This window comes from Ambystoma mexicanum, chromosome 6p, assembly GCF_040938575.1.
Source record: "Ambystoma mexicanum isolate Mex_15411 chromosome 6p, UKY_AmexF1_1, whole genome shotgun sequence".
Taxonomy (NCBI): Eukaryota; Metazoa; Chordata; class Amphibia; order Caudata; family Ambystomatidae; genus Ambystoma; species Ambystoma mexicanum.
The window spans coordinates 1,465,705,746-1,465,721,146 of NC_090935.1; the positions used below are offsets into that span (position 1 = coordinate 1,465,705,746).

General features: G+C 44.6%; 1 protein-coding gene across 1 annotated transcript in view; it reads right to left on the minus strand.

Moving 5' to 3' along the window:
• Positions 1 to 1,324: 1,324 nt before the first annotated feature.
• MOB1B (MOB kinase activator 1B) overlaps positions 1,325 to 15,401 on the minus strand; it is a 357,208-nt gene continuing 343,131 nt past the window's right edge. The window contains exon 6 of the mRNA XM_069626279.1: positions 1,325 to 5,085. Coding sequence (XP_069482380.1) covers positions 5,008 to 5,085 — 78 coding nt within the window. The 3' untranslated portion in view covers positions 1,325 to 5,007. The remainder of the gene's footprint in view (positions 5,086 to 15,401) is intronic.

Below are 15,401 nucleotides of genomic sequence, written 5' to 3' on the forward strand. Positions count from 1 at the left end.
CACTTGAATTGATCAAAGTCATACTTTAACTTCTTACTGGTTTCAGATGTCAAAATGAGAATTCAATATGAAAACATGAAGGCTACTATTGGAGCTAAATGTTCAGATCCATTTTTAACTTTTCCACAAAAATACTCCACATCAAGTTTACATGATTTCAAATCGCACTGTACACCATAAAGGTATTTCTTCTAGTGGAAATAAAATAGGATTCTGCAAATAAATCAGGCCAGAGTATACAATATAATTGCTCACTCACTAGGCATCAGGTTCTAAACTGTGGTAAACATTGCTTAGCACGAAAAAAGTTCTATTAAGCAGTCATTTTAGCACTGCACTTAAAAAGCAAAAACCCACACAGAAAACGTGATGGGTTGAAGAACATCTGCAAAATGGCATTCCGTGCTATATACATATATATATATAGTGGTTACATTATTCTGTATTGAAAGTTTCACCACTGTAACTTTATTTTGCCACTGTTTAGCAAACAATGGCCCACGTCTTCAACCTTAAACCAATTCTTATTAAACTTTACAAAAAAAACGCCATTTCGAAGCTCTCTATACAAACTGTTTGCCTGAAAAACACATAGAACCCAAAGCAGAGATTGTACTTGAAACACTGGATTGGACTACTGAAGATTAATCACGAGGATTACTTGGTTTGAAAAGTTACTGTCTTTAAGCTTGGTGTTTTAGGGAAACTAGGGATTGGTTTTACTGCACAAAATGAAAACGCACAAGGATTGTAAATAATTTTGAAAGGGATGAAAGAAAGAAGGAAACAAAATGTTTGCGCCCAAGCAGATTTGGGACTTACTTTGCTTCATCTGTTTTGGGTGATGAACTCCAAGACTAACAAGACTTGGCAAACACAAGACTGAACGCCAAAACAAACTTAACTGGAAGAATGAATACCTGGCAGAACTTATGCAGCAACTACAGCATGGTGGCCTAAACAGGATATAGCAATACACTTTGCAAATATTTTCAGAAGAAAATAAAAAAAACTTGCTAGCAAATAAAATATTAAAATGGATATATAAATGAGGCAGTATGGAAGAAAACGTCAAGGTGGTGAATCCTTGTAGGTCAGCAGCAACATCAAGTCATACGCACATTTCAGACTGCTGAATAAGAAAAAGGTTTTCAATTTACCACTGTTAAGGTAAGTGAAACTAACATTGCATAGTAAGCAGGAAAAAAGAAAATGCATTTAAAAATGATATACTCTCCAGAAGATAAAACCTGAATATCCAAGGTTGAAAACCCAGTTTTATCAATTTACACTAAGTAAAATGAAGGGAAACACAAATGACCAGTTCTGAAAAAGCAACATGTATTAAATACTTCATGAACGGAATGATCAAGAGCAGTTAACTTATGTTTTAACATTGGACTCTGTTCTGGCCACTTGCAGCTCCCGATGGGGTTAGTATGCACATCTATCAAACTCCTTTAAAGTTCCCCATGTCACTTACAACAAAATTAACAGTGGTTTAATTATAGCTTCACTGACAGTACAAGGATCATAAATAGGACGGGAGAGTGTAAACACCAATACAAAGTAATCACAAGGGAATGTGCTTTACTGAATACCACAATAACACAAGCACAAAATAAAATTCTCATCTACAATAGGGACATTTAAAAAAGTTTAAAACATTGAACATGTTGCTGCTGTTGATAATTCGAATTATTAATCCTAGAAACAGCAATTGTGGTTCCATGTGTTAAAAATCGCAGCAAAAATGTCAGTGGACGCAAAATATAGCAGCAAAAAGGATGTGGTTTTGCCGCCACAATCCATGTAAAGGATGCGGGGGTAACCCCCGGACCAATTACACCATTTAAGGGAAGCATGAGACACCCCCACCATCCCTGCTCCCCTTAAATGGTATAATGGGGTACACCTTTACGGGGTCAAACCACAGCATTTTTGTGGCAATTTTTTTGCACAGGCGACATTTTTGCCGCGATGTTATCACTGCAATTGTGTGGTCCCAGTAGGATAATAAAATCTGCATGTTAAGGGCTAATCCACACATAGCAGTTGCAAAAGCCTAAATGGACATGCTACACTGCACTGGTACTGAATAAGTTATAACTATGACAAAAACACAGTAGGGCTGGTACACCAATCAATGTTGCAAACACATCAAATGGAAATACTGAACACTGTCCGGTGAAATGTTCATATTTTAACAAGCTATTCAAAAATAAAAATGAACTACTTCGCATCTTTCCAGAGTTTTGTTTTATATCCATATCAAAACCTTTATAAAAACGAACTTAAAAAGAAATAGCCAACTTAATTCCACTGTTGCATTCAATTTATCAATCCTTTTATTACTCCAAAAGGGGTCAATTCCACTGCAAGCGACCAGACTTACTTTACATTAAGAAACCTATTCAGGACTGTGGGTCACAAACGGACCTACGGCACCCTGAAACGTTAATGAGCTATTCGGAGCAACAGGGTGTTAACAATTGTGCTATCGACAATGCAAAATAGTACAGAAAGCTTCAGGTTGACACTAACCTCCTTTATCAATTTAGTAGGAATACAAGTGCGAGTTCATTGTGACTACTTATTTCGTTCAAAGGGCAGAACATGCAGAAATGTTAGAAGTTCATGGGCCACAATCTTGGGCAACTAACAGATTAACACTGCAGAGTATGGCATTCTGCAGAGCCTGTCAAAAGGTGTTGAAAGTACTATGAAGCATATCATGGTTTGCACTATCAACAACTGCCCATTGGTAAAAACTCTCCATTTCTACAGAGAACATCGCAAAGAAAACCAGTAGTGAGCATGGATGGCTGACAAATGAAAAGGGGGATAAACAAAGAAAAAACAGTTCAAAAGATAAGATTTTAAAATTTTAAAAATGGGCTGTCCAGGGCAAAAGAACTAATGTAAAGTGTAGGTCTACTACCTACTTCTCTCCAGAGGTTTTGGAGTGCGTCTCCCATGATCCCCAACATCGACTATGCTGGCTAGGACAAACGGGGTTTGTAGTCCAAAACATCTGGAGAACAAAAGGAAGCAGACCCTCTTGAAGGCAATGTAGCTTTATCCTTTTTTAATTGTAATTCAATGCTAATTAGAAGAACTGGGCATATATTTAACTATACCTAAGCCACAAGACTTCAATGCTAGCCAAGCACCCAGTCCTTAAATGCACAGCACACTGAATGAGTTTGTGTTTCCCCTTTTTACTGAAATGGGAACTCTGCAGTAGCCGTTGCCTGATAAAAGAAACTGGAACATTTCAAATTGTTATGTATGTTACAGATTAACGGTACAGATGATCCAGAGATTACAAAAAAGCATTTCATCTCATGCACTGGCCAGGTGAGAAGACATTCATTGAAAAGTTAAAGCGCTTAGTAAGCAGGCAGCCTTCTCTGAAAACATACCCGTGACTTGTGCGGTTCTCGAATTAAGCTATGAAATGGCTTCAAACAGGAACAGAAAGTCTAATTTGCTTAAAATGGCCCCCAAGAAAGGGTTCTAAAACACTTGCTCTGCAAAAAGGTTTGACTCACTCTGCACACCCTTTGAAATCGGGTGTCAGTCCTTATTGCACCATAGCTGGCTTCAAATTATCACCTTGATCATTTCAAAATTCTCGTGAAGGTTCTCATTTTATTTTTAAGGCGATGCTTCTTTGGCCATATTTGTTGATGTCCGAGTTTTATGAAACTTTATTTGAGCAGTTTCCACTTGTAAACTGGATCCATTAGGTCGTGGAACAACTATATACCTATTTGAGATTCATGTGTTCTGGTATGACAAATCTGCAGACACCAAGTGTAAGCTCTTATCTAAATTACAATATTTAACAAAGTAAAATGTGTGCTACTGATGCTCTTATTGCTAAAATTAATGGTAATATTCTGGTAATATTACATTGACACTGTCCCTCCGAGGAACCACAGCATTGTAAAGTCATCTTTGCACCCCTGGTTGGAATAGTTGTTTATGACCCGACACGTATTCCCACGTCTGACGTCCCAGAACATCCAGAATATCCCACGTTTGGTGCCATCTAGAGATAAAAGATATCAGATGTCTGAAAATGGATTGGTTTCATTGTGTTCAGGGCAATAGATTTGTATCCCCATATTAAAAGCTGGAGATAACAGATGTTAAAAAGTTTATGGCTTTTCATTTTCTAACATTCTACAACAGTCATTGCTTACAGTTGATAGTGTTTTAGGCAATGCTCAGTTTAATAAATGTGCTTTGCACCTCGGAAGTAAGCCTGCTAAGGCACTTGGAAAACAGAGTTCTTCTTGAGGCAGCCTGGACGGGCTTCAGTGGACCTATCCAGGAATCATTCTACCAGCAATGCCAAACACCACATTCAATTTGTCTACACAAGGACTAAAGTGCCTTTAGGGAAATTAACCTTTGGGTTTTCATGTATGTGGTCTCTTCTATTCTTTCCAGGCGACACAATTTGGTAGAAAGTTGTGAAAGCAACTAAGCTTTTACACAGAAAAAACAAACATCTCACACTGTAAGCCATGCATGCACTCAAGGCAAAGCCACGAGTGCATTCTGCTCATGACATGATGCTAGGCACACATTCTTCTATTCCCAGAGTCTTGCAGTCGTGAATGGAAAAACAATGAACGCTAGGTGCACATTTCAAGGTGCAGTGACGTAGGGGCACACAGAGGTTCTGTCAATTATGCAACTGTGTGCAAATAAGGCCTTGTGTGATACAGCAGACACTCAGAACTCAAAAGGTACAGTACGATTTCATTAAGTGGTTGTATTAAAACTACGGATAGAGACTTTGAAGAAATTCCTCAATCCTCAACACTTGATAAAAAAAATCCACACAAGCAAATATTTTACTGTGCGTAACAAAGTAAAAATAATATTCCCCCTAGTAAAAGCACAGGCTAAATCTTGGCTGCCTAAAACAACTGAACATTGTAAGGAAGGCTTTCTTCCAAGAAAAGCCAATTTGCACACTTGGATGTTCATTTATCTGTCCTTGGAGGTCAGCTTGTCAATCAGTTCCTGCAGGGGTGCAAGTTCTCTCCGGTCAATAAGGTTGAATTCCTGTATAAAAGTTAAAGAGAAATGTTTAGTTACGTGCAGAAAAACCTGCTCCATAGCGAAGCAATTGAAATCCTTATGGCAATCGTCTAAAGTACATAAGTAAATAAACGCAAGCATAGCAGTACTAAAATATCATATCCTCCCTTGAAAACGTTCTAATACGTGGCGAGCATTATGCTTGAACCCCCAACTTCAGCAGCCACTTATTTTAATGTTAAGAGTTAATATTTAAACTATTACAAGAGGAAACTAGAACTACAAGACTTGAGTAGCTCTTCGACTTTTTAATAAGGCAATACAGTCGTTGCTACTCAGCCTCTCATTTCCTATGAGCGCTCCCCCTCTTTAGCTGCTCTTCAGCAGATAAGAAGCAGGCTTACATGCTGTGGTCTAGTGTGGTCAGTTAGCATTTTAGTGTTTTTGCTACTTCCTAGAGCGTATGTTTGCAGCTGTGTATATTCGAAAATAGAGATTGTTTGCTTACATTTGGTACTATTTCACAGACTAGAGTACACTAGCCGACCAGTGAGCGTCCAGAGGTCTCCCAATACCACACCCGACTTCAGGGCGACACATGCATGGAGATGTCCGGGCGCGGCACAAACATCAAGCGTGACTACCTTTTCTATTTGAAGTGTAAGGTCACAGGGCAGTGACTGGCCAGGCCAGTGCTGCAAACTCCACCCACATTAGGGTGCTGTCCCATGTAGCAAATTAGACATCAAAACTGGGGATGCAACAGGTCAGCAGCACGGACACAAAACCGCTCCTGTGAAATCTGGCAGCAGCGAGAGCGGAGATGCATTCAGCTGGTGTGCCACTGTTCTGCCATGCTTTCTCTGCAGCCTGCCACTGCCACCCTGATGCTGTAGTGCCACTGGGAAGCAGCACCACACTGAGCGGAAGCTAAAAAACCCTGGCGACTAAATGCGCAGCGACTATGCAGGATTTTGGGTTAAGAAAATGTAAGCTATATTGCATACTTTAGTCAAACTACTGAGTACACAGTAGATACTGCATGCCCGAGACCAGTCCAGCAAGATCTGTGCCTGCAGTCAAAAGGTATGCAGCGGCTGGATGGCCTAGAGAGAAGCCCTACAATCAAAGATTGGCCAATGCTTGGCTAGCATGTGCATAAGGCTGGTCATATATATCTGGTAGTATATAAAGATAACACCCAGGTTAGAGCCCGTACGGCTATAGACTTTCTAGCTGAAATCCTAGTTTCTAAGCATGGCACCGACACTCATCTAACTTAAAGGATGAACTGTTAAGGACTGAACTCTGGTGACGTCCATGGATGGCGATTTAAATTTGCCAAGTAATAAAACTGCATGTACTGGTTCTCTCCCCGCCATGCTTGCTCTAGACTAGAGCACTAGTTTACAGCGTGGACGTTTTGCTAATCTTCTAAAGAATTTAATTTGACCCCAGAAGCAGTCCTCTAGCTATTGACATCAGTAGAGGCTGGTTAATGTAACCCCTTAACCTCTGAGGGTTTTCCCTCCAAGTGCTGAGCCCTTATTTGGACATTTCGTTATGTCTGCATTCAAACCCCTTGTAACTTTTTAGTTACAAGTGATATGGTAGCCAAATTTGAACCCTTTTCTTAGACTACTACGGTGGTGATAGTGCGCAGTACAAATCTCCTTAACATTAACATGTAGGCGACTATAATGCCACTAAGGATTTGTGGTTTGCTGGAGGGGTGGGGGTGAGACAGTACCAAAAAAGTGACATTGTGTTTGGTCAGAAAATGCCAATACAATGATGTACAAAGAATCCTGTTTTTTATTGTTAACGCTAGGAACAAATGGCTTGCAGTTCTTGAAAGATGGCGAAAATGGCGAACTCAGAACAGGTTAAGTGGAGACAAAACATTTTTGATAAGGTTACCATAAATTTGAGAGAGGTAGGGGATTTTCCCGTTTTTTAATAGGACATGCTTGGACGGAATGGAAGAGGAGGGTACAAAATCTCAATGGGAACACAAAGGCATACATTTCTGTAAAGTAGACAAACTTCCAAGTTCAAGAAGGGGTCACTTGCGCAGAGTCAGGGAACTATGTACCTAAAATTCCCAACGTTGGGGAAAAATTACAAAAGTGACAGAAATAAAAAGTATGTGCTGGACATGTTTGCACTTGTAAGATAATGGCTTCTGGGAATATTGAAAAAAGCAATGCATGGCTACATTAACCAGACGCTTCTAGTTAGGATATCATAATTGTCAATGTTTCACAAAACAAGCAATACCACGAGCCAAAAACGGAGCCATGGTACACAGGAACTTTATGCCGATGGCCTATACAGAAGCACTTAGCTTTTGAAAATAAGGAAAACGAATGTGGTGAAGAATGGCAATCATGTGTTTCTTGAAAGAGCACAGCAAGACCTTTTGAAGGATAGGTGACTTGCACAGGTCACAAAAGAGTACAGGTCAACAATCCCCAAGTCCAGCAGCAGTCCCAGGGAGGCCCGGCAGGGAAAAGCTGTAACAGCACAGCCAGAGCTCCAGGATGGCCAGGGGTGATGTCCCTGACCTTGGGCGCTTGCCTGCAATGTGGGTCGACCATCCACAAGTCTAGCCGCGGTCCCAGGGAGCCCCATCAATGTCCACATCTCTCCCCCGGGAGGGAATAGCTGTAACATAGTGCAACCAGAGCTCCAGGCTGGCCGGGGGTGCTGTTGCCGACCTTGGGTGCATGTCTTCAATGTGGGTCGACCACCCACAGTCTCCAGAGAACCCTGGCAGGGTCACCATCCCTCCCCAGAGGGAAAAGCTGTAACACGACACAGCACGAGCTCCAGGATGGATGGGGTGCTGCCCCTGGCCTTGGGCACCTGTGAGCCATGTGGGTTGACCTTCCCAAAGCCCAGCAGCGGTCCCAGGTAGACAGGGCTGGGTTCCCATCCCTCCCTGGAGGAAAGACCTGCAACGCAGCCATGCCAGAGCTCCAAGATGGTCAGGGGTGATGTCCCGGTGCGCCTGTCTCCCATGTGGGTCAACCTTCCCCAAGTCCAGCGCTGGTCCCAGGGAGTCCCGGCAGGGTCCCCATCCCTCCATGGAGGGAAAAGTTCCAACATGGCCAGGCCAGAGATCCAGGACACCCAGGGGTACTGCAATGGGCGATACAGCTCCCCAACCCCAAATTCTTTTCACTGGTGCCTAGTGTGCCTTAGTGCTTCCCAGCATTGGCAAATTGGGACCAGACACTCAATTTTGCCTGCCCCAGGGGAAGCAGACAGGATCTGCCCCTCCATGGGGTTATTCGTGAGGGGCCTGGCCCTGCAGACATGGGGCCAGCCCCCAAGTGTGCCTCTGGCACAAATGCCCTATGTTTTGCCTTCATTGGGGGCAAATTGGTGCAAACTGAACCAATTTAGCCCCCAAAAAGCCAAAACATTATGCAATCTGGTTGGCATTTTGGGCTGGCGGGGTAATTGGGCTGGGCCCCCCTCCCACAAGATCATATCCCTGGTGGCCTAGTGGTCCTTGCTGCTTCCCTGGGGTGGGAATCTGGGGTGTGACTCAATTTTGCCCCCCGCACTCCCCCCCCCCCCCCCAGGGAAGCAGCAAGAAACTGCCCCTCTCTTAGCTAATGTTTTTGGCCTTCCTTGGGGGCAAATGGGTGCAAAACATCACCCATCTGCTCCCAAAGAAGGCAAAACATGGTGCCCCAGTTTAATTTTCTTTTGGGTAGAGCGCTGTTTGGACTGGGGGGGGGGGGCACACAATCAATTCCCCGATAGTCCAGTGGTGACTGTTGGTCGAGGATCAAACAATCCCAGAGTAACAATCCCCTTGAGTGAGGGCTTGTTGGAAAGGGGGCCCCCCCCTTCAGGCAAGTACTGCAGAGGACGAGTAACGAAAAGGCAACAGCGGACCATACCTGTACACGCTGTGTGTGAATATATCAAATGGATGAGCACAAATAACCTGAAAATGAATCCGGAAAAAACAGAAATCATGATGACACCCAGAAACCAAGGAAACAACCAGGACATCCCATGGCCAACAGAACTGGGAACCACACCTGAACCATCCAGAGTAATCAAAAATCTCAGAATCCTAATGGGCAACAAGCTAACACTACAACCACAAGTTAACGAGATAATTAAGAAATGCTTCTTTCATCGGCACACTATCAAAAAGATACTAGCCTTCTTTTCCTTCACGCACAATACACTTGCCATTATCTCCCTCATGTGCAGAATAGACCACACCAAGAGCATATATCTTAGAATACTGTAATACCTGCTGAGGAAACAAACAATGAATGCAGCTGCCAGACTTCTTAAACTCTTCCGAAGACACCACATCACACCAGCACCAAGGATGTGTCATTGGTTCAGAGTAAAAAAAAACGAATTGCCTTCAAGACAATGTGCCTAACAGAGCAATTCATGAACCGGGAGCTTAATTCATACAAAAGAAAATCACCATCTACAAACCAGCAAGAACACTTCTATCCAGCAACGACATACACCTGGAACCTAAACACTACACGAGAAAAAAAAAAGCTTCGAGGATCAGCCGTCTCTTGCATAGTAGTTCCCTCCAGAAAGAACTATACTATGGAGGAACATCTAAAATTCAGAAACAGTTTAAAAACCTGGCTCTTCAGCTCTGAAGTGGATTTAAACACCTGAACATCTACATACCATGAAATATGCAAAGTAACCAGAATGGAACCCCACGAAACCAGTGACGAACCCAACACAAACCAAGCCTAAGCAAAGGGACCTACCCACATCAACACAACCCAACTGGCTAAGCCATGCAAAATACAGCAAGAGAAACATACCAGAAAAGCAGAGAGCACAGCCATTAAAGTACAGAAGAAAAGAAACCCACTCTAATTACGCAATATACACCTACCTGCATTTAGCATACTTGCATAGATTAGCCTTATCTTGCAGGTAGCCCAACTGTAAATTACCCATATTTTACACTTGGCCTGCATGTATAGGTTAGCCACATTCTGCATCTGATCTAATAGTGTAGCTAAGCCTTATTCTCCCTGCAGCGCGCTGTGTAACATCTGTATGGTGTGGGGTTCTGCTCCCCGAGAAGGATTGTTGCAGGAGAGGTGTATTGCACTTGGATGGACTGTTGGGGTAGGACATTTATTGCCACACACTAACCGTACTAAAAACTCAGCATTCTGCATATGCACACTCAAAATCTGAACTAAACACAACCACACCTCTACCGCACCACAAACCGCTTGCTCTTCACAACACCCGTCCTGACATGAAAACAAACCATACACAATCATACCTCAACACATGACTGCTACCAACCGAAAACACACCAACGCTCAGTGACCGGTTTCTCCGAGCTGCCAACAGCACAAAGCTCTCTTGCTTTTCTCCCCGTCAACCCCACTAACAAACTGTCCCAACCCTCCTTCCATTGCAGACCCTCCAGAGCGCGAAGAGGCCACGTAAGTGGCAACAGTGCGCATTACAAGGCCCATTAACATTACCCCGGTGAACAAAACAATCCACTTGATTATAACTAGGAGGGGCTGCTGCTCACTAATCCGGGGAGGACATAGTCAGATGCCTGCGTCTCTCTGCTTCAGATAATATTCTGAAAGATTTGATAGGCATTAAGCTCAAAGATGAAGGCTTGATCGGTCTACTCAATAGACTATAGATCCTACCCATCAACAGGCATAGATTAAACCTAGACTCCCAAAACCTGGAAAGACAAGAATCTGTGGCAGAAACATCTGAGAAGTGGGACAGGAGCGTGGAGAGATTACAATAGAGTAGGATCACTCTGCAGCCCATGAAAACCGGAACGGCCAACGTTCTGTTATAACCTCCTATAAGAGAAGGGCTTCCAGTCAGGCATTATGTTGATTGCAGGATGATGGCGCTCAATCTGGAAGGGACAACTCTTCCACATTGGATGTGCAGATATTATCAGGGAACATTGCAGGCCTAGCCAAACACATGCATGATGATTATGGCTGGACCACATTCATAAGATCTCAAATAACATGCCTACAGGAAACCTGGGCCAAGTCTCCAACAAATCTGCAGGGATATGCTTTGTATGAAACCCCAGCCCATAAAGCATTAAGAACAAGGGGAGTGCCAAGTGGGGGCATTCTTAGTTTTGGTGTACCCATCCCTTCAATAGAAGGGATAGACAATGAGAGCAGGGATCTACAAGTTAAGCGCAGCCATGGAAAGGAACTGTTATTATTTTATAACAGGTAGGGAATCGGATGAATATTCTTTTCCAAAATGTATTCATTGTTCCTTTCAAAGAACAGTCAACATCATACTTCAACAATGAAAAATGAAAAAGTAACCGTAACCGTACAGCTTCTCCAATCAAACCACTTCTTATTTACTTACCCTTAACCCCTTTCCCCCTCAGAACACCTCACCCCCCCCCATCCTCCCCCCCCCCCCCCCCCCGACACACTGGTTGCTTAGTACCTTTACATACCATGTACAGGGAATACTGCTAAACTTTAGATAATCTAAGCAGATCTCCCACATCTCCCTCTTAAGGTGCTGCGTTTCCCCCTGCCCTCTCCCGTCTCCGGGCCCCAGATCATCCCCAAACACACATTTTCTTGGTAAATGGGAGCCACTCTTGCTGCACTTCAGTTCCTCTTTCATTGACCATTTCAGTAAGTTTCTCCATCTCATATGTGCTTGGCCACCGATATCCATTCCCTCTTGCTCGGTATCCCAGGGCTCTTCCAGGCCCTCACCATTGCCACTCGAGTCACCAACAGAAGACCCTGAATCATGTGACCTACCCCCCTATATCTGCCGTCATTCTCCTCTAACGGAAACGAGGACCAGAAGCAACAGAGGGCCTTAGCCATGCCCTCCCGGTCTCTAACCCAGGACAGGATTTTGCACCAATAAATCTGTCTTTGGGCAGGACCACCATGCATGCCAGTATGTGCCCAGTGTTCCACAGCTCTTCCAACAATGCATATCCTCCCCATGGTACATATGTGCCAGCCGTGCTGGGGGTAAGCTGCAACCTATGGAGCGTCTTGATGACGTTTACCTATGTTGTGTGAATCGACAAAATGGGTTTCTAGCTCTATCCATGGCTCCCCACAACTTGTCCATCTCAAAGTCCTTTTCCCACTGAATCCTCATGGGGTCACCTCCCTCAGAGCGTGGGAACAGAAATGTTTCAAACGGGGTGAACTCCCTTGCCAAATTCATACTGCATCTTGTGCGGTCATGGCTCCCTTAAGCTGAAGGAACAAGAAAGGCGATAGCAACCCCATGCTCAGGAGTCCCCCCAATCTATGTGTAGTGTGGTACTTGCCTTTCTCCTACATCTAGCCCGCCCTACTGAAACCTGCTTCGTACCAGTCTTGATACCACCCCGGTTCGGGAAAGCGGCACCGATATAGAGCTCAGAGGAGAGGGCCATGTGGATAGCCAACGCATGTGCACGCTTTCCCTCCACAGGTCCCAGAGAACCTGCAAAACGGGTCGATAACGTTTCATAGGTGAAACATCCATCTGGAAGACCCAAAGCCATTCACTTAAGGGGACAGGAAAGAAACTAGTTTTCTAGGGCCATCCATTGCTTATTGGTCTGTGGGTTCATGTTGTCTTTTAAGGACCTCAGCTGCAATGCGCTGTAATAGGCCTTGAAGTCCAGGACACCCACTCCTACCTTCACCCAAGGCCTAATTAAAGTGTCATACGCCACTCGTTGTCTGGCCCCTGCCCGGAGAAAGTCCACCATCTGCTTGCGAATATTAGCATGGAAGGATCGTGGTACCGTATTTGGAAAGTCTTAAACAAATACAGATATCTGGGGAGGATGTTCATCTTGATATGGAGGCACGTCATCCAGGACAGGGTTTGCTTGCTCCAACTCTCCATGTCAACTATTCTCCGCTGGAGGGGAATATTTGGCACTACACAACTCAAAGCAGATTGGTAATATATATGTTTAAATACTTGATTGCGTGTTCCTCAAGGCCAAATTATTATAAAGTCCATTGACTCACTAGAGGCCTCTCCTATGATTTTGAGTAGTTAATTTTAAAGCCCAATCTCTTCGCATATTCTCCTAGCTCGACAAGCACCTCCGATAGGTGCTCACACAGGTTCCTGACAGAGTAGGAGATCAGCAGCAAACAAAGCTCCTTTATATTGAGTTTCTCAGACCTGGATACCCTCCACTCAGACTTCCTCAAATGTGCCATCAGGGGCTCCATAACCAGGGCGTAGAGCTGTAGGAGAGCAGGCAGCCTTGTCTCGTGCCCCTCCCACACGAGATGCCCTTGGACTGGGTCCCATTTACCAGTATTCTGGTTATTGGGTCGGCATACAGCTTCACCCATCCCAGCCATTGTGGGCCAAAGCCACACTTAACCATAACAGGTCTAAGAAAGGCCATTTCCACCCGGTCAAAGACCTTTTCTGTGGCTATTGTAAGGAGGAAGGTATCCCTCCCTTCCTTAAGGAGCGCCATCAGGTTAAATGTTTCTCATATTGTCCACCCACTGCCTCTCTGCCTAATGAAACCCACCTGGTCTGGGTGCATCAGCTGTGGTAGGTGTAAAGACTGGAGGGGGGTCTGTACTCCTGCTCTCTATGGTAGAGGAGAAGCACAGAGGACCCCAGCCAAGTTTCTCTATTGTTGGTAGCAATGGACAAACATTCAGGGTCTAGATTCTCAGGAGGTGATGCGGGCTGGTTCTTAAGTACAGTGTAGTTCCCAAGCACCCACAAAGGAATGTCTGCACACTATTAATTAAAACAGTCTTTATATAATTAATTGTCAATGTTATGTACAATATCACGATAACTCACTTTGTACTCAATTATCTATGGCAAATCTATACAGTTCTACATGGTACCACACACACTATTCGATCTCTTAAAAAAGTGCATCAACTGTACGGTTAAATGTCACACAAATCAGTTTGTAAAGGAAACCAACAATAGATATAAGAGAAAAGCAGTTAGAACAATTGGCAGAATACTGGCCCCTACCGCTAGACATAGCTCTGTGTGGAAATCCCCCCCGCCTGGGCAACCTGTAGAATAAAGATATATCACAAGCCCAGTCCATATATTGTTCACAAGAGTCTTTGCAATAGTTCAGCAACCCCAAAGTACCTGGTGTTGTAGAGTTCCTCGTCGAGAAATAGACGGTCCTTGAGTGCACTCCCTTTAAGGCAGGAGCCACGGGTCGTCAAACATCTGGCGATGAACAGGGTGAACTACGGCGGCGAAGTGGCAGCTTCGTTCCTAGCGGTGCTCGTTGACGATGGAACGTAGACGTCCTGCAAGGAAGAGGCGTGCCGGGCACCTCAATGTCGATAGTTCAGGACCGGAAAGAGTTTGAAGAACTGTGGCCCAGCAAGGGCGTTAAGTCGTCTGACGTCTGTGGCCTTTAGGTGGCGGGAAACCCACCGACTGATGCTCCTCGGCGCGTCGACAGTCTCGACTTTCTCTGGCAGGAAAAAGTGGTTGACGGTGCAGACGAGAGAGTCCTTGGATCAAATGTTCTTAGGTAATGGGAGCACTGAAGCTCCGGTCGGCTACGGCAGTCAGACAGTGACGGACAACAGTCCGTGCGCGTCTCCTTGGGATACCGCGGCAGTCCTTGTCTCGTGTCGTCAGCCTTTCGTAGGTCGGTCTACCAAGGACCTTTGGCAAAGATCAGCTGGTGCACGATGGTCCCTCATAGCTCGGAAAGAGGTCTCCTACCAGGTCCTCTCTTGGATCAGTTCTTGAAGACGCAACTACTTTCAGATCGGCGAAGTAGAGCAACAGCAATTCTTCTCTTCCAGCAGGGCTTCAAGGTCAAGCTGTAAGAGGCCCCCAGATATACTGTTGATCTCCCATTCATTCTGCTGGGTCACTCTCAGGCAACCAATCACTCAGAAGGACATTCAGCAGTCAGCCAGCTAATCAGGCACATGGTGCATTCAGGACATTCTTCTCCATACAGACACTCAACACAGAATGTGGATTCGGACAAGTACCACGCCATTCAACACTACACACTGCATTCATACCAGTTTCGGCCAGGGTTGTCTCAGTCATATCATAACACCAGATATCCACAACAAGAAGTGTGTATTCGTCACACTCCATTCACCCAGATCCAACCCACATGTGTACCCACAACATACGCTCGTTGGGAAGGCTCCAGCCAGTCTGGCCGGCACTTCCCCACACTACCATATATGGAACTTCCACCCAACAGCCAGTCAGGGGGAAGAGACCGGGTCAGGGCTTCCCAGGACTTCTGGAAGATCATGGTAACAGGCAATGGAAGGCAAGAGGCCATG